General features: G+C 43.7%; 1 protein-coding gene across 2 annotated transcripts in view; it reads left to right on the top strand.

Moving 5' to 3' along the window:
• vps50 (VPS50 EARP/GARPII complex subunit) overlaps positions 1–26,932 on the top strand; it is a 457,944-nt gene that overhangs the window by 156,947 nt on the left and 274,065 nt on the right. For both annotated transcript variants that reach the window (XM_060942755.1, XM_060942754.1), the window contains exon 12: positions 1,463–1,603. In XM_060942755.1, the coding sequence (XP_060798738.1) occupies positions 1,463–1,603 (141 nt within the window). The remainder of the gene's footprint in view (positions 1–1,462; positions 1,604–26,932) is intronic.

Here is a 26,932-nt window from a genome sequence, read left to right as displayed (position 1 = left end):
GGGTTTCGTACCGATACAGTTATACCGCTACAGTACCAGTATAGTTGCTAGTGTGGACAGGTGTTGCGGTACGAAAGTAGTATCGTATCGGTACAAAATCCCTAGTGTGGACAGGGTACTAGAGTAAGAAAGACCAAGAAATGAGCTCGTACACCGTGGTGTGTGAAGATTCCCAACAAGAGCGATACCCCATCTGTGATTAGCCCAAATATTTAATGGTCACATGTTACCTCATGTAGTATAAGCATGTTTAAGAGAAAGAGCTGGCCCATGATTATCTACATTGGTACAACAGTTTCGGGGGGGGGGGAGAAATATGCTGAAATGTGTGTAAATTGCATGAATTCATGCTGTGAAAACTGGATAAGAGCAAGCCCAATTACGACACAACAACATGGAGAATAGATGCAATTTGCACAAGTTTAAACAAAACATGGTACAGCACTTTTACATGTAGTATAAATATGGATCACGGGTGAAATGTCTTTCAGGTTCAAAGGTTGCTTGTCCTGTAGAAAATTTATTAATTTGCAGTCCAGTCCAGTCCAGTCCGTCCATCCATCCATCCATCCATCCATCCATCCATCCATCCCAATCCAGTTCATCCATTCAGCCCAATCCAATCTATAGGCACAAAAACAGTATCTGTTTTCAGTTGTCCGTTATTCTTTTATCAGTCATATGAAATATTTTATACGTTAATTACATCAGGTTAATTAAAATTTATCAAGCTCCATCTTTTCCATTTGCTCAGCTTTATGAAACAAGTCTGATGACGTAAAGATTATAATCAGTTAGCGAACTCCCTGATTGATGGTGGACAGACTTGATGTCAATAACAAACCTATCAAGAAGGGCAGCTGTTTGTACTTGAAAATACACACTTTTTTTTTTGCTTAAATACTGTGCGGGGCAGCACGGTGGCGTAGTGGTTAGCGCTGTCGCCTCACAGCAAGAAGGTCCGGGTTCGAGCCCCGTGGCCGACGAGGGCCTTTCTGTGCGGAGTTTGCATGTTCTCCCCGTGTCCGCGTGGGTTTCCTCCGGGTGCTCCGGTTTCCCCCACAGTCCAAAGACATGCAGGTTAGGTTAACTGGTGACTCTAAATTGACCGTAGGTGTGAATGTGAGTGTGAATGGTTGTCTGTGTCTATGTGTCAGCCCTGTGATGACCTGGCGACTTGTCCAGGGTGTACCCCGCCTTTCGCCCGTAGTCAGCTGGGATAGGCTCCAGCTCGCCTGCGACCCTGTAGAAGGATAAAGCGGCTAGAGATAATGAGATGAGATGAATACTGTGCGAAAGTGGGACTAGTAGAAGATATTGTAGCATTTTGTTTTTCTAGCTATAGAATACACATTGATGCACAGCCTCCTGCATTTTCATGCTGGGGATGGCTTGCGGCAGAAGGTCGCAGCCAAGTTATCCTTATTATTCTCTTTTTCTGTTTCCCTTTCTCCATCTTTAGACAGCGATGGATCAGCTTCACATGCACTTCACCCAGGCTATTCACAACACTGTGTTCCAGGTGGTTTTGGGATATGTGGAGCTGTGTGCTGGCAACGCTGACACCAAATTCCAGAAGATGCAGTACAAGGATCTGTGCACGGTAAGACCCTCAAATAAATAAATAAAAAAGCGGGGAGGGAGGTCAGATTAGCCGCTTCATTCCACAGCGGTGCAGTTGAAAGTAATCTCCTAAATGACTTCAGCTGTAGTTAAGCTTCTTCATGAATAAATCGGCGCTCTCTTGTACTTCAGACAGGCAGAAAATAATTTTTCTTCATACAGAATGGAATATTTGTCTATATTGGGAGCACCCTGAAACAAAGAAACAATGGCACACTACTCTCTGGAAGGGGAAGGCAGTCTCATTCATGAGCATGTCACAAAGCAATTAATCTGAGTTAATATGCAGGAATAGTCATTACAAAGGACAGTGGTGGCGTTTAGTGCTCCGAAAGCAGACAGTTTAGCTCTTTAACCCTGCCTCTGAAAGCCTCATTTGCATTAGTCTGAAACGAGGCTCTCCATCTCCAACAAAGCAGCCGTCATCTCCATCAGACCCTTTTATTGCTTTATCTTTGCAGGATGTATGCTTAATGTCCAACCACGAGTGAAGCAGCACCAGTGATAGTCTGTCAGTCATACATGGGAGATTAAACACTGTTCAGGCAAGCCTTCTGTGATTAGGACCATCATAAAACGCTGAAAGCTTGAATTCTCACGATAAGGGCCGTGAACATCTTGGCATCTCTGATGTGCTGCAAAACAAACATCAAGAAGGGACCTTTGATGTATAGCACTGGCGTTTGGGAAAAGTCTTCATACTGTTATACTGTACAGTGCTGTTGAATTTGTAACTTTGGTCGGTCTTGATTTAATTTTCCATAGCAGCAGCTCGGAGAGTAAAGCTGCAAGGTTTATAATTGTCCCGTTACATGTGTAATTGATAATAAATCATAGGTGTAAATGTTAATGTGAAAACCCTCTGGAAAATCATGAGTATTTACATTTTTAGACGGCGTCTCCGGTGTCGGTGCTTGGTAACGGTCTGAGGTAAAGCTCTAACTCTAAGGCTACATCCACACGACAACGGCAACGAGATTTTATTAAAAAAAATATCGCGTCCAGATGGGCAACGGATCAGTAAAATATCAGGTACATATGGCAACGCAACGCTTGCTGAAAACGATGCAATACACATGCCACACCTCTAGGGGCGCTGTAAGACGGTCCCATCGGAGACACCAGAACAATAGAAGAAGTAGACGCATGCGCATAAAACCCTTCTTCTACCCGGTGTGAAGCACTGTCAGGAACAAACACACAACAACAAGAAGAAGATGGCTGCGACTACGCGAGGAAATCGTGCCTTCTGTGTGTACAAATTAGTTTTATTAGTGTGCATAGTTTTATATAACTTAATTTTCTTCTTGTGTGTGAACATTTTGAAAAGCATTTTTGTATAATTTATATAACTTTTTATATTGTGCGTGAACATTTTGAAAAGCAGTCTTATCCAGTAAAAAAAAGAAATTCAAGAAATGGTTCAGTTACTTGTTTATTTAAAAGAAAAGCTGTATACAAAAGTGAATGCAATGCAGTGGTTCATACAAAACAGCGAGAGTGCTGCTTGTTCTAGTCATGCGGTCGTGACGTCATCGTAAACAAATCCGTTCTACTCATCCAGACGACTTCGCAACGGCGCCGTTGCCAGATTTTTCCACTCTGGAACCCGTTCTCAAAAAATATCGTTGTGGGGCACCCAAAACGCCGGTGCCGTGTGGACGCCAGGCCGAAACGATAAACTATTTTATCAGATTCACCTGAATCCGTTGCCGTGTGGGCAGGGCCTAAGTTTTCTGACCGTCTTTGGGATGGAGTGCTTTGTGCTACATGGTTTCTGAGTAACATAAGATACTTTATCGAAGGACCTGTACGGACCCGCGTGTGCGCATTTAATAAAACCATTGGGAAAAGTCACGTGACTGGGCAGATGCGGATTTTTGAATCCGGTCCGGAAAAAGCCGTATGCGGCCCCGGACCCGTTTCCTTCGTTTCCGCCGTTTTCATTTTGCTCCAAATTGTTACTTTGAAAAATGAGCAACCCAACTGAGCACAGTGAAAGTGAATTTTATTACGCAGATGATTTATCGGGGCGACACGGTGGTGTAGTGGTTAGTGCTGTCGCCTCACAGCAAGAAGGTCCGGGTTCGAGCCCCGTGGCCGGTGAGGGCCTTTCTGTGCGGAGTTTGCATGTTCTCCCCGTGTCCGCGTGGGTTTCCTCCGGGTGCTCCGGTTTCCCCCACAGTCCAAAGACATGCAGGTTAGGTTAACTGGAGACTCTAAATTGACCGTAGGTGTGAATGTGAGTGTGAATGGTTGTCTGTGTCTATGTGTCAGCCCTGTGATGACCTGGCGACTTGTCCAGGGTGTACCCCGCCTTTCGCCCGTAGTCAGCTGGGATAGGCTCCAGCTTGCCTGCGACCCTGTAGAACAGGATAAAGCGGCTAGAGATAATGAGATGAGATGATTTATCAGACACCGACCTAATGACTCGACTGCCGACTCGACTCTGTTGTTTTCAAATCAAAATTCTTTTGTGTCGATTTAACAGGCTTGCATTGTATTGATGTCTCCATGAGCTGACCTGAGTTCGAGCTGACTTTTACTAACGATGTTATCTTAAAATCGTTTTCATTTCGAGAGAACAGTAAAGTCGGTTGTATTTTCTAGAATTCAAACTGTTATTACAAACTTGCGCAAAGGTAATTCAGCATATAAATGGTCTGCTGTCAATTAAATAAAAATTGATTGGTTGGTTTTTTTCACGCACCGTTGTTCATTGTTTTCCCACGGTGTATGTTAGTTAAAAAAGGTCGTATGATAAAATGCTAATTGACTGGCTTAGGTCGGGCCAAACGGGAAAATTTTTGGCTCTTGGTCATTTGTATGGACCGAGCGCAACGACCTCGAGCCAAATTTGACCTCGAGCCAAATATTTTTCCGTCCGGCCCTCCCACTCAGTCAATAAGTACGTAGTTTTTTTTGTCTTATTAACTTTGAGAGAGAAAAAGAGAGGCTGATATGGGGAACGGTAACAAGAACTGACTTACTGCTGTTCCACAGCATTAAATGTAATCATTGACAAATTGCTCTAGCATTTAAGGTATAATGTACAAGCGAGTACAGTATCTGACACACTGTATATGTCCTGTCCCTTCTCTCCTCTCATATTAGTAATCTTTTGTTCTCATCATGACTTGATTTGACCACTTGAACAATGCGGCGTCGCGTTCCGTCAGGGTAAATGGAGAATTCACGAACACGTCCTTCTTGAAAAGGAATGAGCGGAGAGCCTCTTCCTGCTCACGTTTCAACGAAAACTCCAAGTCTAATTCTTCTAAAACTGATTCCAAAACGGAGTCAAACGTGCGCTGTTCACTAGCCGTAGCCATCTTTCCTGTTGCGCTTTCTCCAGCGTCGCGCAGCTTTGTCGTCACGCCTGCAAAAGCCCGCCCAAAGAATCCAAACAAAAACCTTGTGTTGTGATTGGCGGGCACGATTTGATGCCCGGGGTGTTTTTGTTTATATGGTGCGAGGCTAGACCCATTCGCTAGGCAAAAAATATTTTTGGCCGCTAGGCGGTTGGGTCTAGTTTACTAGGCTATTCAGCTGTGCTAACATGATTGTACAAGGGTTTTCTAATCATCCATTAGCCTTCTGAGGCAATGAGCAAACACATTGTACCATTAGAACACTGGAGTGAGAGTTGCTGGAAATGGGCCTCTATACACCTATGGAGATATTGCACCAAAAACCAGACATTTGCAGCTAGAATAGTCATTTACCACATTAGCAATGTATAGAGTGGATTTCTGATTAGTTTAAAGTGATCTTCATTGAAAAGAACAGTGCTTTTCTTTCAAAAATAAGGACATTTCAAAGTGACCCCAAACTTTTGAACGGTAGTGCATAATTGGTAAGAGACACTTTTTTTTTTTTCAGTCAAAAGAGTAAAAAGTCTGAAAATGGTATAAACCGGTGTGCGCATGTATACAGGGTTTTACGGTAATCAATAAGCGCTTGTGAGGGAAAAAAACTTGTCTGTTTCAGTGAAAACTGTCGACACTACATGGACACTTTCTTATTAATTGCTGTATCTTTTTCCAATAAAAGGTAGAAAGAAAGCGTTCATGTACACTTTCTAGTGTCATGCTTCTACTTTATTACTGAAGGGTTTATGCTGTATCCTTCCCCTGATTAAAAATAGATTCTAGGATCTTTGCATTGATTGTACCATGACGCTGCTGTTCATGGTGCAGCTGGAGGCTGAGGAAAACGTTTTATCGGCAGAGAAGCCACTGTAAGATATCGGAGCAACACAGTCCTACTTTGTTCCTCTTTCTTCCAGCTTTGATATCTCAGGAATCAGTGGAAGAAGACCGGTTACTCTTTTTAGTTTTTCTTTCAACCGTCAGGACCTTCGAACCTTCAACAAAAATGCTTTATTCATTTAATAAAATGTGCCTTAAAGTGAAATCTTGGTGAGTCTCTGGTCTTATGACTTCACTCGGGGCACTTTAGTGTTGTTAGGCAGCTTAAAAACCGGGCGATATAAAATAAACATAAGACTCGTGCTAATGACAGTCACTTCAGTGCTGACCTTCAACCCCATCACTAGAATTAAAAATTTGACGTAACTGCGATAGTCCAGAGGTCGCGCTCTAATGCAGAGCAGCACATGAATTTTGAATGGAGGCTTCATTACGTCCTCTGCAGACCTATGCCCTATGACTCACTGATGTTGAAAAGGTGGAACAGGGTCACGGGCTGTCCTATACAGACGGTTCTCTGTCACACATCTCTTTATTGGCTCAAAATGATAAATGTTTTAGATCTAATTGTGACATTTGAACTTAACTGATTTCATGTTAATGTGCTGTTTACCCTCTACCACGTACAACGCGTATGTAAAAGCGCTCTTACCGAGCCATATTTGTCATGGAAGTTTGTAACTCAAAAGTAGCCAAAAATATACTTGCATGAAAGAAGTTGCCTTTAACGCTTTAATTGTACAGAAGCAATACAAGCGTGCGTTATTTCCCGGGAGAACACTGAAGTCTTGTTAACTTTTTTTAAGCCGGGTCCCTTTTTTTGGGAGACCCGCCCGAGGACCGCCCCAAAACAAAATGGCGACTCCTATAGACCCCTTCGCATGTTTGTAAACAAACCGACTGTTGCCAGGATGCGCGCGCAGCCTGGACCCAGAAACAATGGTGCTGCCCTTAGACCGGCATTATGAGCTGTCAGATTATGCAAAACAATTGTCGTTACAAGATCGAGAATGCTACATAAATAAGTTAACTCTAACAAGTGGACATCGCCTACCGGATCCGTATTTAATTAAAGAGTGGACGGACGATGTTAGTAAGTTCCCTGGTATACAATGGCCAGATATATACTCGTACCTTATTGACAAGACTTCAGTGTACACCCACGAAAAACTTCGTGCCTACAAGTCTTTAGACGCATATGATAGTTATGTGCGGGCATGTACAACTTGATTAACAATGGGACATTCATATTCATTTTGTTTTAATCAAATTATGCCAGTGATGTGATGGCAATGTGGCTTTAGCTACAACAGCAAATCCCAACACTAAACAGCAATTTGCAGGAGGTAATGGCATGAAAGGAATGATAGTGTAAAGAGTGCAGCTAAGAGAAATCAGAGCTGCGTAAAAAGCGAGAGGCAGAGAGCAGAAATGAAACTGAACGGGGCGGGAGCTAGGTTAGCGCAGTCAACGTAAGTTGGCATTTAGAGTGAGGGCACACAATTTTACCTTTCCATCCTTGCTTTAAAATTGTGATTTTCGGCATACACAAATAATGATGGCACAAAATCTGGACTGCTTGAGTGAAGCGAGACCTCTCCTACAGACAAAATTGCATGCAAAGCTAAGTTAACATGCTAACAATATTCATTACATTGTGTAACTATGACCCAGCTAATCAGACAAACGTTACCAAAGTGTTTTGCTACATCAATAAACGAAGACTAGAAAGAATAAAAAAGATTTAATAAATAGCCTGATCTTACCTTTGATGAAGTGGGCGCTGCAAACCCGCGCATTTTTGATGGTGCTTTCATCCCAGTCTACACGTTTGATGGCTTGTAGTCATAGACGTCGGCGATTTTTTTGGAATGGGTGAGATCCTGCTGGAATTCTGAACATTTTAACCCCATCACTGCTACGATTCTGACACCCGATAACACAACAACTAGGCATTTCTGAGTCTTTTTTGGGTCCAGGCTGCGCGCACAATTTCCGCTTTCGTATGAATGACGTTTACTGCGAAGGGGTCTATTAAAAATCATTGTAAAAGGACTTTCTTTGTTTGAAACACAGACTTCTGATCGGCTGAAACGTTTCCTGCTATTTTTCCAAAGAAAACCGACATATTCGTATTTACCATGTGGTATTCTAATGGTTTTTTACTACTTAATGGCGAGCCTGTGTTTGTCACCTTTACAATGATAATCAGTGGTGGAGACCATAAGATGATCACACATACATGAGGTCCTCTAAACATTTAAACTCGGTGTACTTGGGCTCAGCTTAAGGAGCTTGATGTTAAAATGCCTTCCAAGTATAACAGTCATAAGTTCATGCTAAATAATACTACAATTTCGCCATGCTCTCAAAAAAATAATCGTGTGCGCACGCACGGGCCCAGTGTGTGACTGGAGGTAGGAGGCCCATAAAATATTGAAATGGGAGAGCAGTCTTTCTAACCTAGTCAACAATGGATCAAAACGATAACTGTAGCTACAGAGACCGAGATCTTCACACTTTTTGGTGCCTCCAGAGACAGAATGTCTACGGGAATCCCAACACATTCTGAAGCTTAAAACCAGGGCTTTGAACCGGTTCAGGGAACGAAAACGAAAACCGGGAACTTTTTCTATTTCACATGGAACAGAAACGAAACCAGAAACTTTATTATTTTTTATGTTCCGGAACAGAAACGCTTATTAAAAATAATGGTAACCGGTTAATACCGGTTTTTATTTCGTTCCTCAAAGTTTCCGTAGCCTACACATAAAATAGCCATTCTTCTCCTGCGCAAGTTTCTATGACCCGCTGGGGTTCATTTCCTGTGTGACGTTCGCTGACTGAATGGAGAGAGCGGGAAGGTGGACTACTATCACGTCTCCATGTGATAATAAGTGAGTAAGTGCATTACTGAGCGTCTAAGCAAAGAAGAGCCTGAACGTTGCAACCTCCCTATTGGCTGTTTGTAAAAATGTATCAGTTGTTGCCCTTCCCACGGGAATCATCGCGGGCTCGAGAGACGAGACCTGACGAGTTAGTTCGTTGGTAGCAGAACAAAATGTCTGGACACAAATCGGGTTTTCAGAAAAGGAAAGAAAATAAACGGAGGGTCGAAAATACAAAAAAGGAGGCAGAAAATGCAAAACGAGTTTTAAGGTAGGACAAATGGTTACTTTTTAAGGCAGCCCACCGTGGCTGCAGGCTTTCAGTTGTCATTGAATGGTTACTTTTCTGAGGCGGCCCGCCGTGGCTGCCTGCAGGCTTATTTATTATAGCCCATTTAGTTAAAATAGTTGATATAAAATGTTTATAGTTATAGTAATGTGATGGTTGTCCTGATTTAGACTGGGGTTTTTTTTTGGGGGGGGCGGGTTGCGCGATGTTGCACCCGGGTCCAGATTAGGGCAGAACCGGCCCTGGCTACATTTCAGGTGTAGTTTGTTTTATGTATGTATCTACTTGCATAGATGTGTACTTGGTCTTTCAATATGGCACCTAACAAAATCTCGCGGCGCGGTGACGTCATGCGGTAGCCCTCTATAGGGCCTGACTAGCCTTTGGTAACACACTAAACGAATTCTCTTTCATTTTTGGCACTTTTTCTGTTTGTGTAGATGGGAAGACATACTGAGAATCCAAATCGCCAACATTTGAAATAATAGTTGTTTTGAATTATTTCTTGTCTTATTTAATGAAGGTTGTAATAGAATTAGCCTACATTTGGCTTAAGCTGGATGAGACAGAGACATAACTTTATAGCCATTTGTTAAACAGCTGACAGGGAACGTAATTAACCGTTCCGGGAACGAAATTTTTTTGTTCTAACCGGTTCGGGAACGTCTATTTAATGGTGGAACCCAAAACCGGAAACGTTAAAATTCCGTTTCTGTTCGGAACGAACCAATAGGAAAAAAATTCTGGTTCAAAGCCCTGCTTAAAACCACAAGCTAAAGACAAAATTCTCACACATTTAAGCTGGATTATCACGTATCCACTGTTACAACCCCGATTCCAAAAAAGTTGGGACAAAGTACAAATTGTAAATAAAAACGGAATGCAGTAATTTACAAATCTCAAAAACTGATATTGTATTCACAATAGAACATAGACAACATATCAAATGTCGAAAGTGAGAGATTTTGAAATTTCATGACAGCAACACATCTCAAAAAAGTTGGGACAGGGGCAATAAGAGGCTGGAAAAGTTAAAGGTACAAAAAAGGAACAGCTGGAGGACCAAATTGCAACTCATTAGGTCAACTGGCAATAGGTCATTAACATGACTGGGTATAAAAAAGAGCATCTTGGAGTGGCAGCGGCTCTCAGAAGTAAAGATGGGAAGAGGATCACCAATCCCCCTAATTCTGCACCGACAAATAGTGGAGCAATATCAGAAAGGAGTTCGACAGTGTAAAATTGCAGAGTTTGAACATATCATCATCTACAGTGCATAATATCAAAAGATTCAGAGAATCTGGAAGAATCTCTGTGCGTAAGGGTCAAGGCCGGAAAACCATACTGGGTGCCCGTGATCTTCGGGCCCTTAGACGGCACTGCATCACATACAGGCATGCTTCTGTATTGGAAATCACAAAATGGGCTCAGGAATATTTCCAGAGAACATTATCTGTGAACACAATTCACCGTGCCATCCGCCGTTGCCAGCTAAAACTCTATAGTTCAAAGAAGAAGCCGTATCTAAACATGATCCAGAAGCGCAGATGTCTTCTCTGGGCCAAGGCTCATTTAAAATGGACTGTGGTAAAGTGGAAAACTGTTCTGTGGTCAGATGAATCAAAATTTGAAGTTCTTTATGGAAATCAGGGACGCAGTGTCATTCGGACTAAAGAGGAGAAGGACGACCCAAGTTGTTATCAGCGCTCAGTTCAGAAGCCTGCATCTCTGATGGTATGGGGTTGCATTAGTGCGTGTGGCATGGGCAGCTTACACATCTGGAAAGACACCATCAATGCTGAAAGGTATATCCAGGTTCTAGAGCAACATATGCTCCCATCCAGACGACGTCTCTTTCAGGGAAGACCTTGCATTTTCCAACATGACAATGCCAAACCACATACTGCATCAATTACAGCATCATGGCTGCGTAGAAGAAGGGTCCGGGTACTGAACTGGCCAGCCTGCAGTCCAGATCTTTCACCCATAGAAAACATTTGGCGCATCATAAAACGGAAGATACGACAAAAAAGACCTAAGACAGTTGAGCAACTAGAATCCTACATTAGACAAGAATGGGTTAACATTCCTATCCCTAAACTTGAGCAACTTGTCTCCTCAGTCCCCAGACGTTTACAGACTGTTGTAAAGAGAAAAGGGGATGTCTCACAGTGGGAAACATGGCCTTGTCCCAACTTTTTTGAGATGTGTTGTTGTCATGAAATTTAAAATCACCTAATTTTTCTCTTTAAATGATACATTTTCTCAGTTTAAACATTTGATATGCCATCTATGTTCTATTCTGAATAAAATATGGAATTTTGAAACTTCCACATCATTGCATTCCGTTTTGATTTACAATTTGTACTTTGTCCCAACTTTTTTTGGAATCGGGGTTGTATATAATCATGACATTTCCATCCAGCTGTGCTTTCTTCACTTAAACTGAACAGTTACGTTACAGACATTCAAGTCAAGTTTATTTCTATAGCGCTTTTAACAATAGACATTGTCACAAAGCAGCTTTACAGAATTTGAATGACGTTAAACATGAGCTAATTTTATCCTGAATCTAACAAATTGGTTTCATAATAAATAGTTTCAGGTAAAAGTAAAATCAGTGGTTTGCTAATATAATAATTCATATACGTGCACGCACACACTGAGGAGCATACAGAAAACAGTCGCCGCACAGCTGAATTCAGACTGGAGCAAAAATTAAAAATTTTGTTCTTGCTTCCTTTTTTCTTTCTTGCTTTCTTCTTGCAGGTTTTTTTTTCCCCTGCCCCCTGCTTTCTTGGTTTTGTTTCTTGTTAGTTTTAGTTTCTTCCATCCATCCATCATACTGTAAGGTAAATAAAATGTGATATACTTTAAATTTGGGGCATCACTACACACAATTCCCATAATGCACCATAATTTTGGAAGGTTTGATGAAGTTGCAGCATTTTACTGGCAATTATATATGAAGTGGCCTTAGTCCACCATGGATGATGTGTGTTCTGCTTGCTGTGGACTGCAGTGAGCTGCTCGTTCTCTCTGACATTGGAGTTGCCCAGTGCTCAGACAGATGGAATTTTTTTCTCTCCACTGACTACGGTCACATTCTTCCTGTAATTATTTAGGTGTAGCAAAAATCCATCCGTTATCTGCAACAGCTTATCCTGTACAGGGTCGCAGGCAAGCTGGAGCCTATCCCAGCTGATGATGGTGCTTTTGTGCTCGCTTTCTGGATCTACTGTATGGCGTGGTGTTCTGAGCGCTGTTGCCCGTTGGTGTCGTGGCAGCTGTGCCGGCGGTGTGGGATTTGCCTTCGTGCACCTTTTGGTGGGACTGTGGCCAGCTATACCACTGGAATTACATCCTGACCTTTTGTGGACTTTTTTTTTTGTGTGTGTGTGTAATTGTAAAGCAACCTTGAGTGTGAGAGAGGTGGTATACGAGTTAAACTTCTCATCTCATCATCTCTAGCCGCTTTATCCTGTCCTACAGGGTCGCAGGCAAGCTGGAGCCTATCCCAGCTGACTACGGGCGAAAGGCGGGGTACACCCTGGACAAGTCGCCAGGTCATCACAGGGCTGACACATAGACACAGACAACCATTCACACTCACATTCACACCTACGGTCAATTTAGAGTCACCAGTTAACCTAACCTGCATGTCTTTGGACTGTGGGGGAAACCGGAGCACCCGGAGGAAACCCACGCGGACACGGGGAGAACATGCAAACTCCGCACAGAAAGGCCCTCGCCGGCCACGGGGCTCGAACCCGGACCTTCTTGCTGTGAGGCGACAGCGCTAACCACTACACCACCGTGCCACCCGAGTTAAACTTATTATTATTATTATTATTAAGTGAAGACAGCAAGGGTAGAAGATAGAAGTGTGCGTGTGTGCGCTGCATTAATGTGGGTCATGATTGCCTCCTTATTTTCATTTATCAGGCTCACCACTTCTGAATTTGGCCCTCAGCCTGTGATCCCGGGCAAACATCTGTTCCCTGTCCTCTGTATTCTACACAGCGGCTGCTTTAGATCAGATGCTCATTAGTCATTCATGATGTTTTAATTGAATGCTCACCCTCAGTAGGCTGGTTTGATATAGATTTTTTTTTTCCTTGATGATTTAATTACACAGAGATGAGCTGTAAAGCTGATCAGCTGAAAAAGTTGCTGTGTATGGCACAGTGGAACGTTTGAGCTACAGCAGGTTTAGGCTACGTGTAATGAAATGCATGACGGGTTGCAATCTGGAATAAAAGCTTTTATGAAGCATTTTATATCACGTTTATGAACCCTTTAATTCACTCATTCAGTTACTGTTTTAACAAGCCGTAAGCCATAAATTTTGCATATAAAGCTCAACTCATGAATTAAAATGAATTTAAATGGCCTTTAAGCTGTTGCCTGTCAAGTCGAATCAGCCAAGACACAGCACAGTCAACCCAAAAGAAACCAAAACTGCAACTTTTGAGAGGGAAATCTGTGCTTTTCTGATGTTAAGTGTTTTGCCATGATGAGAGAGGGATTCCTGGGTGTTTTCCACCAGACAGATGGAATTTTTTTCTCTCCATTGACGACGGTCACATTCTTCCTGTAATTATTTAGGTGTAGCAAAAATCCATCCGTTATCTGTCGACACTTATCCTGTACAGGGTCGCGGGCAAGCTGGAGCCTATCCCAGCTGACTATGGGTGAGAGGCAGGGTACACCCTGGACAAGTCGCCAGGTCATCACAGGGCTGACACATAGGTGGGGTTTACATTAGACCGTATCAGCGGATCATCAGATTAACGTTTTTAAAACGATTAGTGTGCACACAGCAACACTAATATACAATTCGCGTGCACACAGCAACACCAATACACAATTCGCGTGCACACAGCAACACCAATACACGGATACGCTCGGCTCCGCAGGCATCCTGCGCTCCAAATCACTCCGCCCTGAACAGCGAGTGCCCTCTGGAGGGTGCGCACTCCGGCCCTGCGCAGCTCACAGAGCGCGCGAGTGAAGCGCACGAGCAGTGATTCGGGACTGAGCCGCTGTGTGTGTGATCCCAGCGCAGATCACTTACCACTTGCAAGTGGAAGGATGGCAAGCCTAAAGACAATCATAACTACACAATGGGCAGTATTTGCATCAGTATTTGCAGTATTTTCATACTTTTATACTCTTTAATGAAAGGTGATACAAGGCGGAAGTCCGCGCCGTTTTTCAGCAGTCGCGTCACATGACCAACGCCAGCGAATCAGGAAGGTGGATGTCACAGTGACGTTGTCCAATGACGACGCCAGCTAGAGCTCAGCACAGCGTATCCGCGTATTCTCAATGTTTACACAGCACCGGACCAGACACGATCTGGACTGAATACGTGGACCCTGGCGGATTCCAGTTTCCCGGCGTTTCCAGGCGTTTTAATGTAAACGGACAGTGCATCCGCGAAGAAAACGAGACAGATACGGTCTAATGTAAACTTGGCCTTTGGGGGAAACCAGAGCACCTGGAGGAAACCCACGCAGACACGGGGAGAACATGCAAACTCCGCACAGAAAGACCGTCGTCAGCTGCTAGGCTTGAACCCAGAACCTTCTTGCTGTGAAGTGACAGTGCTAACCACTACACCACCGTGCCACCCACTGTTTTTCTGCCCTTTTTTTTTTTTCCACCAGGAAACCAAACCTTGACATGTCGGGCTCATCGTGTGATGGTATTGAACCAGTGCAAGACTGCTGACAGTTAGGCTTGGTCAATATAATGGTTTAGTCATCAAATCCATGGTGAGAAGCCTTATATGTTCTTAACTGTGTTTTTGCTCATGGCTACTGATGTCCTGCGTTCTGTAAAAAGAACAGAACGGAAGCAGACGCATATGTGGCGTTTGAACAGAATAAGATCGGAAAAGATGTTGCTGGAGGATGTCTGTAGTGATTATGTAGTACTCTAAGTGTGCAATAAGTTATCTGTGTATAAATCACAGAGATTGGAGGGGAAAGATGGGAATTTTCATCTATGCATGCTTGTCTTGCTAAACAGTCCATGCATACTCCATACAACTTCATTTTAATACAAACCGAACCTTTTGGCCTGTCTTATCACCACTTGATCTTCAGCGTAAACCTGCTCACTTACGCAGTTATCCAATCAGGTGGCAGCAGCGTGATGCATGATGATATGCAGATACAGCTCAGTAGTTTTTACGTACTGTTCACCCCAAACATCAGAATGAGGAAAAATTGTGATCTCTCTGACTTTTACCATGGCATGGTGGTTGGTGTCAGATGGGCAGGTTTGAGTCTTTCAGAAGCTGCTGATCTCTTGGGGTTTTCACACACAACAGTCTGTAGAGTTTACACAGAATGGTGTGATAAAGGTACACTGTGAGTGGAGGGACTGCAGCCTGAACCACCTTGTTGATAAGGGAGGTCAGAAGATAATAACCAGACTGGTCTTTCTCTTTCCAACCATACTTTTTACAATCCTGGTGAGCAGAAAAGCATCTCTGCCTGCACAACACATCAAACCTGGAGACTGATGGGCTCGAACAGCAGAAGACCACTTCAGGTTCTGCTCCTGTCAGCAACGATCAGGAATCTGAGGCCACCATGGGTACAGGGTTATCCACACTGGACAGTTGAAGACTGGAAAAAGACCAGGTGTTGGGTTTTATTATTATTATTTTTTTAAATGAATCTTCAACTGTCCAATTTGGGTGAGTCTGTGCATGGCTTGATGGTTTCTTCTTCAAAACTTTATTTGTCACATGCACACTTCAAGCACTGTGAGATTCATCCTCTGCATTTAACCCATCTGAAGCAGTGAGCACACACACCCAGAGCAGTGAGCAGCCATACTACAGTGCCCGGGAGCAGTCAGGGGTTAGGTACCTTGCTCAAGGGCACTTCAGCCCAAGGCTGCCCCCGTGTTAACCTAACTGCATGTCTTTGAACTGTCTGGGAAACCGGAGCACCTGGAGGAAACCCACGCAGACACGGGGAGAACATGCAAACTCCACACAGAAAAGCCCTCGTCGGCCGCTGGGCTCGAACCCAGAACCTTCTTGCTGTGAAGTGACAGTGCTAACCGCTACACCACCGTGCCACCCTTGTGCGTGCTGAGATGCTTTTCTGTTCACCACAGTTGTAAAGAGCTATTATTTGAGTGACCTGTATCCTTCCTGGCAGCTCGGACCAATCTGGCCATGTTCCTCTGATCTCTCTTGAGCTTTCTCCCATGACCTTTCCACTGAGACAAAGTAATGCAGATTTGGGTGGCAACAAAACTCGACACACAACTTATGAACTGTGTGGATGTCCAAGTGTTCTCTGACAACTTTGCTAACATCAACTCTGATAGAAGCTGAACTGATTGCTTTTCAGATGACATGTTTTGAATGCTCCTGTCTGAGCCCTGATATGAGTGATGCAGGTTTTGGCAGGGGAATATCTCCCTCACCAGTCAAGAGAACATTTGATTAATTCTGTGCATTAGCTCAGCAATGGAGCTGCAGTGACTTCTGCTGATAAGTGAGAACACGCGCAGCATAATTAAGATTTGGTGCGAATGAGAGATGGCATGTAAAAGAGGCAACGTGATGCTCCTCCGGCTCATCAGCGGAAAGTGTCGTCGTGGCATGCTAACAGCCATAGTTGTTCTGCCTAGACCTGATTCAGACCTTCCGAGCGTAAAGAATTACTTCAGGGACACAGATGTGCGATTTGAACGCGTGCCTGCTTTGGGTTAAACCAGACGTCACAGGATTTGAATTGGAACTCATGAAAAAAAATCATTAATTGCATGAATATGTTGCTAAGAACGAGGTGGTGGAGATGATGTGTTGATTAGTTCAGTGGTGTTGGTCAGTGGGCCATGGCAAAGGACACATCTGAAGGTTAGAGGGGCTCATCAAGCAGTTAAGCAGACATACAGCTATGCGGTGCTGTCAGTTTTTGCTACACACACAGTGTACCGTAGGTACATGCTAAGGTGGGGTGTACATTAGACCGTATCAGCGGATCATCAGGTTAACGTTTTTAAAACGATTAGCGTGCACACAGCAACACCAATACACGATTCGCATGCACACAGCAACACCAATACACGGATACGCTCGGCTCCGCAGGCATCCTGCGCTCCAAATCACTCCGCCCTGAACAGCGAGTGCCCTCTGGAGGGTGCGCACTCCGGCCCTGCGCAGCTCACAGAGCGTGCGAGTGAAGTGCACGAGCAGTGATTCGGGACTGAGCCGCTGTGTGTGTGATCCCAGCGCATATCGGGCATGCGCGTCACTTACCACTTGCAAGTGGAAGGATGGCAAGCCTAAAGACAATCATAACTACACAATGGGCAGTATTTGCATCAGTATTTGCAGTATTTTCATACTTTTATACTCTTTAATGAAAGGTGATACAAGGCGGAAGTCCGCGCCGTTTTTCAGCAGTCGCGTCACATGACCAACGCCAGCGAATCAGGAAGGTGGATGTCACAGTGACGTTGTCCAATGACTATGCCAGCTAGAGCTCAGCACAGCGTATCTGCGTATTCTCAATGTTTACACAGCACCGGACCAGACACGATCTGGATTGAATACGTGGACCCTGGCGGATTCCCGTTTCCCGGCGTTTCCAGGCGTTTTAATGTAAACGGACAGTGCATCCGCGAAGAAAACGAGACAGATACGGTCTAATATAAACTTGGCCTAAGCAATCAATCTGCAGTTAACGGACAGTTTGTTGATGACGTGCACAATAATATAATGGGTTTAGCTGAACCCTTTATCCAGAGCCACAGAAACTTATCTTCATGCTATTACAGAGCTGCTTTAAAGCCATGCTAGAACTTCTTGCGTTACCAGATAGCATAATGACAGCAATGGCACATTGTACTAGTATACGATTATGCACAGTACGTCTCATCTCATCTCTCATTATCTCTAGCCATTTTATCCTGTCCTACAGGGTCGCAGGCAAGCTGGAGCCTATCCCAGCTGACTACGGGCGAAAGGCGGGGTACACCCTGGACAAGTCGCCAGGTCATCACAGGGCTGACGCATAGACACAGACAACCATTCACACTCACATTCACACCTACGGTCAATTTAGAGTCACCAGTTAACCTAACCTGCATGTCTTTGGACTGTGGGGGAAACCGGAGCACCTGGAGGAAACCCACGCAGACACGTGGAGAACATGCAAACTCCACACAGAAAGGCCCTCGCCGGCCACGGGGCTCGAACCCGGACCTTCTTGCTGTGAGGTGACAGCGCTAACCACTACACCACCGTGCCACCACAGTACATGTTGAGTAGATAAATCTACAGAGTTATTCTTTAGAAGATTTTTACATTTTGCTCATGCTTGTTTTGTCTAAAGTCACTTAGAATTGAGACAGGATATAGCTTGAGCTATATAGACATTCAGGTACTGGCTCCAGAGCCTGACAGTGGCAGTTTGATGATGCTGGGATTTGAACTCGTGACTTCCCAGTCAGTAGCCCAACGTTTTAACCACTGAGCTACCACTGATTGATCCTCCAGAAAAGTGTGTCGGGGGGTGGGAGAATCAAGAACACAATAACCTCCATCTTTTGTTCCTCTGCTTCACTCTTACACTGATTGAGCCTGAAAACACGTAAGACACAGTATAGTATCATTTCTTCTTCTCCTTTCCTTGCGCTTCTCGTACTCTGCGATTTCTCTTCAAGTTGTAGGAGTCGCACACTAAACTTATTAGCTTTTTCCATTTTTGTCTGTTTTCCACCCAAGTTTGCCATACATCTAAGAAGCGGCATTCTTACAAGTGTCTTTAAAGCAAAATTTAGGACGTCCTTTCGGTCGAGAACCATGAGCTAGTTCACCATATAAAAGTTCCTTTGCTGGTCTGCCGTCATTCATTCGACAGACATGACCGAACCACCGTAAGCGACTTTTCACTAACTGCAATTCAATGCCATCGACCCCAGCCCTCTTGAGCACATCTTCGTTGCTGACGAAATGATCCCATTTAATCTTTAAGACGTAGATGGCACTGCTGTATTGTACGAAGTTGCTTAACCTCACGTTGATATAAAGTCGACGTTTCACTACCATACATTAGAATAGGCATTAGGCACTGATAAGACACTGATTTTAGTGGAGACTGTTAGGTCATGAGAATCAAACGCTCTCTTCCGTAATCGACCAAATGCACACGATGTCGCCTGAATACGAGATGGTAGTTCCTCCTGCATTGAGCAGTCACTGGTGACCATAGCTGCTGAGGTACTTCAGGCGGTTGACATTGGCTAATTTAGTACCGTCCATGTAAAAATCCGCTGTAGTACCAATGCACATGGTTTCTGTTTTGGTTCTATTAATACGCAGGCCCATGCGCTTTGCCAAGTTGTTGTAGGATGTCAGAATCAGCTGCAGGCCCTCTGGCAGGTCAGGTCAGACAGGAGTCTACTACTGGTAACATTGTAACCCAGTACCTACCTACTACCTGCTGCATGGACGGGTGGTCGGCGTCTAAACCCCAACCAGTGTGTACTGGTGAGGAGGGGGGCATGTCATCCAGCAGGATTAAAAACAAGACCTGTCAAAGGGCGGATGAGCTCCAACGGCCAACATGCAACTGGTGGTTCTGACCGTCAACTGGACATCAGCTCCAGCATTAAGCAACGAGTCGTCTCTGCGACCGTCTCAGCTATGCTGTGTTGTCGACTAACAAAGCTTCTCGCTAAGGGATGCTGCTCTTGCACCAGGCAGTGTCATCATCATCTCAGGTGCAGCCTCACCCCTATACTGCACCCCTGATAATTATGGCACTTCCCAGTGTTGTAGTGCTTGAGACCGGTTTTGTTCTCAACACCACTTTTTTGAAGGCCTCGTCTTGGAATCGAGCGCATTTTTACTCGGTCTTGTCTTGGTCTCAGACATGGAGGACTCTGGATTTTATTTCAAGACCACAGCTGTGGGGATTTCACTAAATTGCCTGTGCTTTGTCTGATTTATTTGTGAACATCGTTGTTGTGATCGGATGTAAAATTTCCCGCTTCAAATGCAACCGATAACATTACTCGTTGCTAATTTGAAATTTTTGTTACTGTTAACGGCCATCACCCCCCCCCCCCCCCCCCCCCCCCCCCCCCCACACACACACACACACACACACACACTGGTTTGGTCCTGGTCTTCATTCGGTCTTGCCTTGCAACTTGGTCTTGACTTGGTCTCAACCCCTCAAAGTCTTGGTCTTGTCTCGGTCTCGATACACTCTGATCTTGGTCATGACTTGGTCTCCATTTTGGTGGTCTTGACTACAACACTAGTATTTCCTCCTTCTGCTAATAAATAAGGACTATTGGCTGATCCTTTGTGGATATTAACAGCACAAGTGGTCACTGGAGACCCATTCCAGATGCATGAAAACATTAGATGTGACTAGTTCTTTGTCTCGGCTGTCCACTCATCATTACATCACCCAATACCAGGTCTGAATGAGGCCAGAGATCCGATAATATATAGCTACATCATGCACTGTTTGTGTACCAGTGTCACCCTTAGGCTCTTTTGGGTTTTTATGCTCGAGTGGCCTGGGAATTCTTGGAAACTGGAGCGGATTTTCTCCCTGCTGAATGTTACCTTAGGGCTGCAGTGGAAATGCGTTAAGGTTGCTCTGTAGAGAGTTGGCTTTGATGGAGGAGGCCTGTGCTTTGGTATGCTTGCACTGCAATTCTGCTGTTGCTGATGCCAGCAAAACTATTTTTTCCTTTCATCCCTTATAGCATTCAAATGAGTATGAATCAGTTTAATATAGGATTGACTGCACCTGATCCAACCTTGATGTTTTTTGGATTCTTTCGAGAGAACTCTTTGGAATCCACCTTGTGTTCCAGAGTTGACTTATAAAGTCAAGTTATTCCACGAAATCGAGTCGTACATGAGCTGATGGTTGATGAGGTGTGTAGTGCTGAGTTGGCTATAAACCATGTACGACGAGATTGAGTGGAATAACCGATTTATTCTATCCACATTCACTGGATTTTGAGAAACGGAGCATTTTATTTATTTATTTATTTATTTATTTGCAAATTTGATAAATTAAAAACTATACAAAACGTCCTACAAAATCATTTCCGCTTAATGTAAACAAACTGGCAAAATGACAGTAGCAATTTGTGAAAAATGCGATGATAATTCTTGAAAAAAAAAAGATACGTTCTTACGATCAAACGCTTTCATTCCATATTTTGTTTTTGGGGGGGGGTTGTTTTCAAGTAGAGTTATTTCATTCTTGGTTGGTTCAACAACACGCGCCGCCATTTTCTTCTTCTTTAGGGTTTTTTGGTGGTTGGCAAACCAACTTAAAGGTGCATTACCACCACCGACTGGGCTGGAGTGTGGAACAGTTGATATTTGGGGAGGGCGCACACTATATTCTTTTAGCTATTTCTGTTTCTTTTAAATACTTGATGACAAAGTAATCATATCTGACTTGATGCACTCTGCCATTTTGTTTTTCACTACTCATGGTATATGAGCTGATAGCCTAGTAGTAGAGTAGCCAATCAGAGTGCGCGATTGCTGATATCCAGTCAATGTGGATAGACTAATACTTGTGATATTTTAATTGTTCAAACCCTGCAGAAAGTCAGCAGTCCTTTCTGAATGAATGAGCTTTCTAAGATCAGATGCAAGACCTCCATGTTCTACAACCCCAATTCCAAAAAAGTTGGGACAAAGAACAAATTGTAAATAAAAACGGAATGCAATAATTTACAAATCTCAAAAACTGATCTTGTATTCACAATAGAACATAGACAACATATCAAATGTCGAAAGTGAGACATTTTGAAATTTCATGCCAAATATTGGCTCATTTGAAATTTCATGACAGCAACACATCTCAAAAAAGTTGGGACAGGGGCAATAAGAGGCTGGAAAAGTTAAAGGTACAAAAAAGGAACAGCTGGAGGACCAAATTGCAACTCATTAGGTCAATTGGCAATAGGTCATTAACATGACTGGGTATAAAAAGAGCATCTTGGAGTAGCAGCGGCTCTCAGAAGTAAAGATGGGAAGAGGATCACCAATCCCCCTAATTCTGCGCTGACAAATAGTGGAGCAATATCAGAAAGGAGTTCGACAGTGTAAAATTGCAAAGAGTTTGAACATATCATCATCTACAGTGCATAATATCATCAAACGATTCAGAGAATCTGGAAGAATCTCTGTGCGTAAGGGTCAAGGCCGGAAAACCATACTGGGTGCCCGTGATCTTCGGGCCCTTAGACGGCACTGCATCACATACAGGCATGCTTCTGTATTGGAAATCACAAAATGGGCTCAGGAATATTTCCAGAGAACATTATCTGTGAACACAATTCACCGTGCCATCCGCCGTTGCCAGCTAAAACTCTATAGTTCAAAGAAGAAGCCGTATCTAAACATGATCCAGAAGCGCAGACGTCTTCTCTGGGCCAAGGCTCATTTAAAATGGACTGTGGCAAAGTGGAAAACTGTTCTGTGGTCAGACGAATCAAAATTTGAAGTTCTTTATGGAAATCAGGGACGCCGTGTCATTCGGACTAAAGAGGAGAAGGACGACCCAAGTTGTTATCAGCGCTCAGTTCAGAAGCCTGCATCTCTGATGGTATGGGGTTGCATTAGTGCGTGTGGCATGGGCAGCTTACACATCTGGAAAGACACCATCAATGCTGAAAGGTATATCCAGGTTCTAGAGCAACATATGCTCCCATCCAGACGACGTCTCTTTCAGGGAAGACCTTGCATTTTCCAACATGACAATGCCAAACCACATAGTGCATCAATTACAGCATCATGGCTGCGTAGAAGAAGGGTCCGGGTACTGAACTGGCCAGCCTGCAGTCCAGATCTTTCACCCATAGAAAACATTTGGCGCATCATAAAACGGAAGATACGACAAAAAAGACCTAAGACAGTTGAGCAACTAGAATCATGGGTGAACATTCCTATCCCTAAACTTGAGCAACTTGTCTCCTCAGTCCCCAGACGTTTACAGACTGTTGTAAAGAGAAAAGGGGATGTCTCACAGTGGTAAACATGGCCTTGTCCCAACTTATTTGAGATGTGTTGTTGTCATGAAATTTAAAATCACCTAATTTTTCTCTTTAAATGATATATTTTCTCAGTTTAAACATTTGATATGTCATCTAGGGCGGCACGGTGGTGTAGTGGTTAGCGCTGTCGCCTCACAGCAAGAAGGTCCGGGTTCGAGCCCCGTGGCTGTCGAGGGCCTTTCTGTGCAGAGTTTGCATGTTCTCCCCGTGTCCGTGTGGGTTTCCTCCGGGTGCTCCGGTTTCCCCCACAGTCCAAAGACATGCAGGTTAGGTTAACTGGTGACTCTAAATTGAGCGTAGGTGTGAATGTGAGTGTGAATGGTTGTCTGTGTCTGTGTGTCAGTCCTGTGATGACCTGGCGACTTGTCCAGGGTGTACCCCGCCTTTCGCCCGTAGTCAGCTGGGATAGGCTCCAGCTTGCCTGCAACCCTGTAGAAGGATAAAGTGGCTAGAGATAATGAGATGAGATGAGATATGTCATCTATGTTCTATTCTGAATAAAATATGGAATTTTGAAACTTCCACATCATTGCATTCCGTTTTTATTTACAATTTGTACTTTGTCCCAACTTTTTTGGAATCGGGGTTGTATACCCAAATCTAAGTTTCCTAACACACACACCTAATCATCCCCAATGAGCAATGAGTCGACTGGCAAAGCAGAGGGATTGATTGTGCGGTTAGCATAGATCATTTTCCTTCCTGCTCACTTTTGCCAAACTCTGCTTCCTGCCTCATAATAGTCGAATCAATGCCAGCGTGTCCTCTCAGACTACATGAAACTCCTTTTGGCCACGAGACAATGCAAGGAGATGAGATGTAAGCAAAGCATACGAGATCAAAATACAAGTTACTATCTTGAAAACCGTACGTTTTGGCTGGTATGAATGTTATTGGTTTTTGATCCTCTCATCCTTTTCCTGTTAAGTTGTAGCTTTCTGCATTAGCCAGAATTTATCTAGGAGAATAACGGATGCTGGGTGGATTCATGCAACTTGTTTACATGCAGCTGTGAAATTCTCCAGGGTGATGAATTACTGCAGTTGCGGTGTGCAGATCAGATTTAATCTGATTTATTTCAGCCACTCAGGCTCAGGGTGTGTAGTAGTAGATCACATTAATCTTGAAATGAAAGATCGTTTCATTCATTTGTTTGTTTGTTTGTTTCTTTTTCTTAAATTGAATAAGATTTGGAGGGACAATACTCTGTACGTCAGATGGAGAAAAAAAACAGGATGAAATGGTCAATTAATATCATGGCCAATTTTTTATAGTTGCTGGCAGGAGCAGTGTGTTTTAGCTGGCAGTCATAATCTGTTTGAAGTGTTTTTAGGTGTGTGTGTGTGTGTGTGTGTGTGGTTTTCCCCTTTCCTTTCTTTTTTTTTTTCTTTCTGTGCTACATTTGGTGTGCTTGCTCTCAGTTTCTCAGTAAAAGAGATCAGTGTTTGGCTGTTAGATGCTGGGATTTGTCATTGGGTCTAATTTATAGAGTCTGCGTACATGTACAAATAAGCAGCCAGATCAGGTTGAACCTGTAAGGCAATGGGGAGAGCCCTGTTCTGTAAATCGTTCCTAGCTTTGTGGTTGTTAGCTTTTCTACAGCTGGAGGCCATATTGCTATGTGCCGTTTCTGTTCTCTAAATCCAGCCCCAGGCTATAATTCACCCGAGCTTTTCCATATACACTGCCTTACTTGGAGAAAGAAAAAAAAACTGGATGAAAGCCCTGCATGTAGCTGTCAGTGGTGCTGACAAATGTGTGTATGGATGAGTCGGCCATGTTGAGGTTTGAGACATAACAAACGCTATGTCGGGCCTCCCAGACCACAGATTGGCCTTTCCAAGTGGGAGTTTGGCAGCTTTTCTCAGAATTCTAATGTTGCTGCAGACAAAAATAAACTCGGCAACGTTTTGACTCGCGAGTCTATTAGGAACTAGTTTCAGTTTGTATTATGCAAGGCACCGAAATGTAGGGCTCTGATGGATTTAGCACATCTATCCAGGTCCGATGACGCTCTTTCTCTTATCATTTATTGTGGTGATGATGCAGTTATGATTGTCCCATGGACAGCAAGGGGGCACCAGTGATGCCTCTTTTCCACCAAATCAGTTCCAGGGCTGGTTCGGGGCCAGTGCTGGTGCTGGTTCACAACTCGTTCAACTTGCAAGCCAACTGAGAACCAGTTTGCTTTTCCATAGCTCGCGGTGCTAAGGGAAGCCACGTCATTACGTCGCTGTAGTTACGTCGCTACGTTTACATAAACCTTGGCCCGAATATCGAAGCAAAAACAACACGGAAGAAGCAACAACAACAACAATAATAATGGATGACTTCGCGTTTGTACAGCTGCTGCTTCTCGTCGCTTAAAAATGGCGATCTTTCGCGGTCTTATCAGAATCAGAAACACTTTAATTGCCAGGTATGTGGACACACACGAGGAATTTGACTCCGGTTCACTTAGCTCTCATAGTACAAAACAGATAAAGCGTAGACACAAAATCAAACAAGCAAACAACAACAAAAATAGGTGCATAGTGCAAAGTAATCCAGGTAAGTCAAGTATGGAATAGTTAAATAAATATAAAGTATACAGTGTGCACAGAATGACAGTATAAGTGTTCACATATTTTACAAGTGATATTACTGATATATGAATCTGGATTTTAGCTGTTCATCACAGAAAGGATTTCCCATTTGGTGCAATATGGTGCATAGTGCAAAGATGAATAGTAAATTTAAATAAGTATATAATATAAGTAACAGTGAGCACAGAATGACAGTATGAGTGTGCAGATATTTTGCAAGTGATCTTACTGATATAGAATCTGGATTTTAGCTGTTCATCACAGAGACAGCCTGAGGGAAGAAACTGTTCTTATGTCTGGTTGTTTTTGCATACAGAGATCTATATCGCCTCCCTGAGGGGAGAAGATTAAACAGACTGTGACCAGGGTGTGATGGGTCTGCAGAGATGTTACCTGCCCGTTTCCTGACTCTGGACAAGTATAAGTCTTGAATGGAGGGCAGGTTGACACCAATAATTTTCTCTGCAGACCTTATTGTCCGTTGCGGTCTGTTCTTGTCCTGTTTGGTGACCGATTTGTTGATTATTGTTGTTGGTCTTAACAACTCCGCCCCCCCACTGACATAAGTGGTTCTTTCCTCTAGCCCAGCAAAGAGCTGGTGCCAGCCTGGAACCGGTTTTTCTGGCCCCAGAGCCAGTTCTTTGTCAGTGGAAACAGAAAACCCGGTTCCAAACTAAAGCACTGGCCCCGAACCAGCCCTGGAACTGCTTTGGTGGAAAAGGGGCATGATTGACATTTTAACAGTCCATCATTGATGTGTCGAGGGCATTTTAAACATGGCGTAGCCCATCCCTCTCCAAGCTTGATCAATGGACAATTTAAAGTAGCTAGTTAGCCTAACTGCATGTCTTTGGACTGTGGGGGAAACCGGAACACCTAGAGGAAACCCATGCAGACACTGGGAGAACATGCAAACTCCACACAGAAAGGCCCCCGTCGGTCGTGAGGTTCGAACTCGGAACCTTCTTGCTGTGAGGCGACAGTGCTAACCACTACACCACCGTGCTACCTTTACTCTCAGACTTACTGTTGTTCAAATTACATATAGTGCATATGTATAAAAAGAATGTTTCTGTCAATGGCAAGTTTTCAGAAAAAGCTTAGTAAGTAGATATTTCACAGATGTATCATTTATTATACAACAGTTATTTATGTTCCACTAATTTGATTGGTTGAGCGGTGTTCCCAGAGTGCTGATGTTTCGCATAACAGAACTGGGATGTTTCATTGTGTGCATCACTCCACTCGTCTGTGTCC

The sequence above is a fragment of the Neoarius graeffei genome, chromosome 16 (genome assembly GCF_027579695.1).
Source record: "Neoarius graeffei isolate fNeoGra1 chromosome 16, fNeoGra1.pri, whole genome shotgun sequence".
NCBI lineage: Eukaryota > Metazoa > Chordata > Actinopteri > Siluriformes > Ariidae > Neoarius > Neoarius graeffei.
The sequence above is the reverse complement of the archived record's forward strand: the minus strand, read 5'-3'. Positions and strand labels throughout refer to the sequence as shown.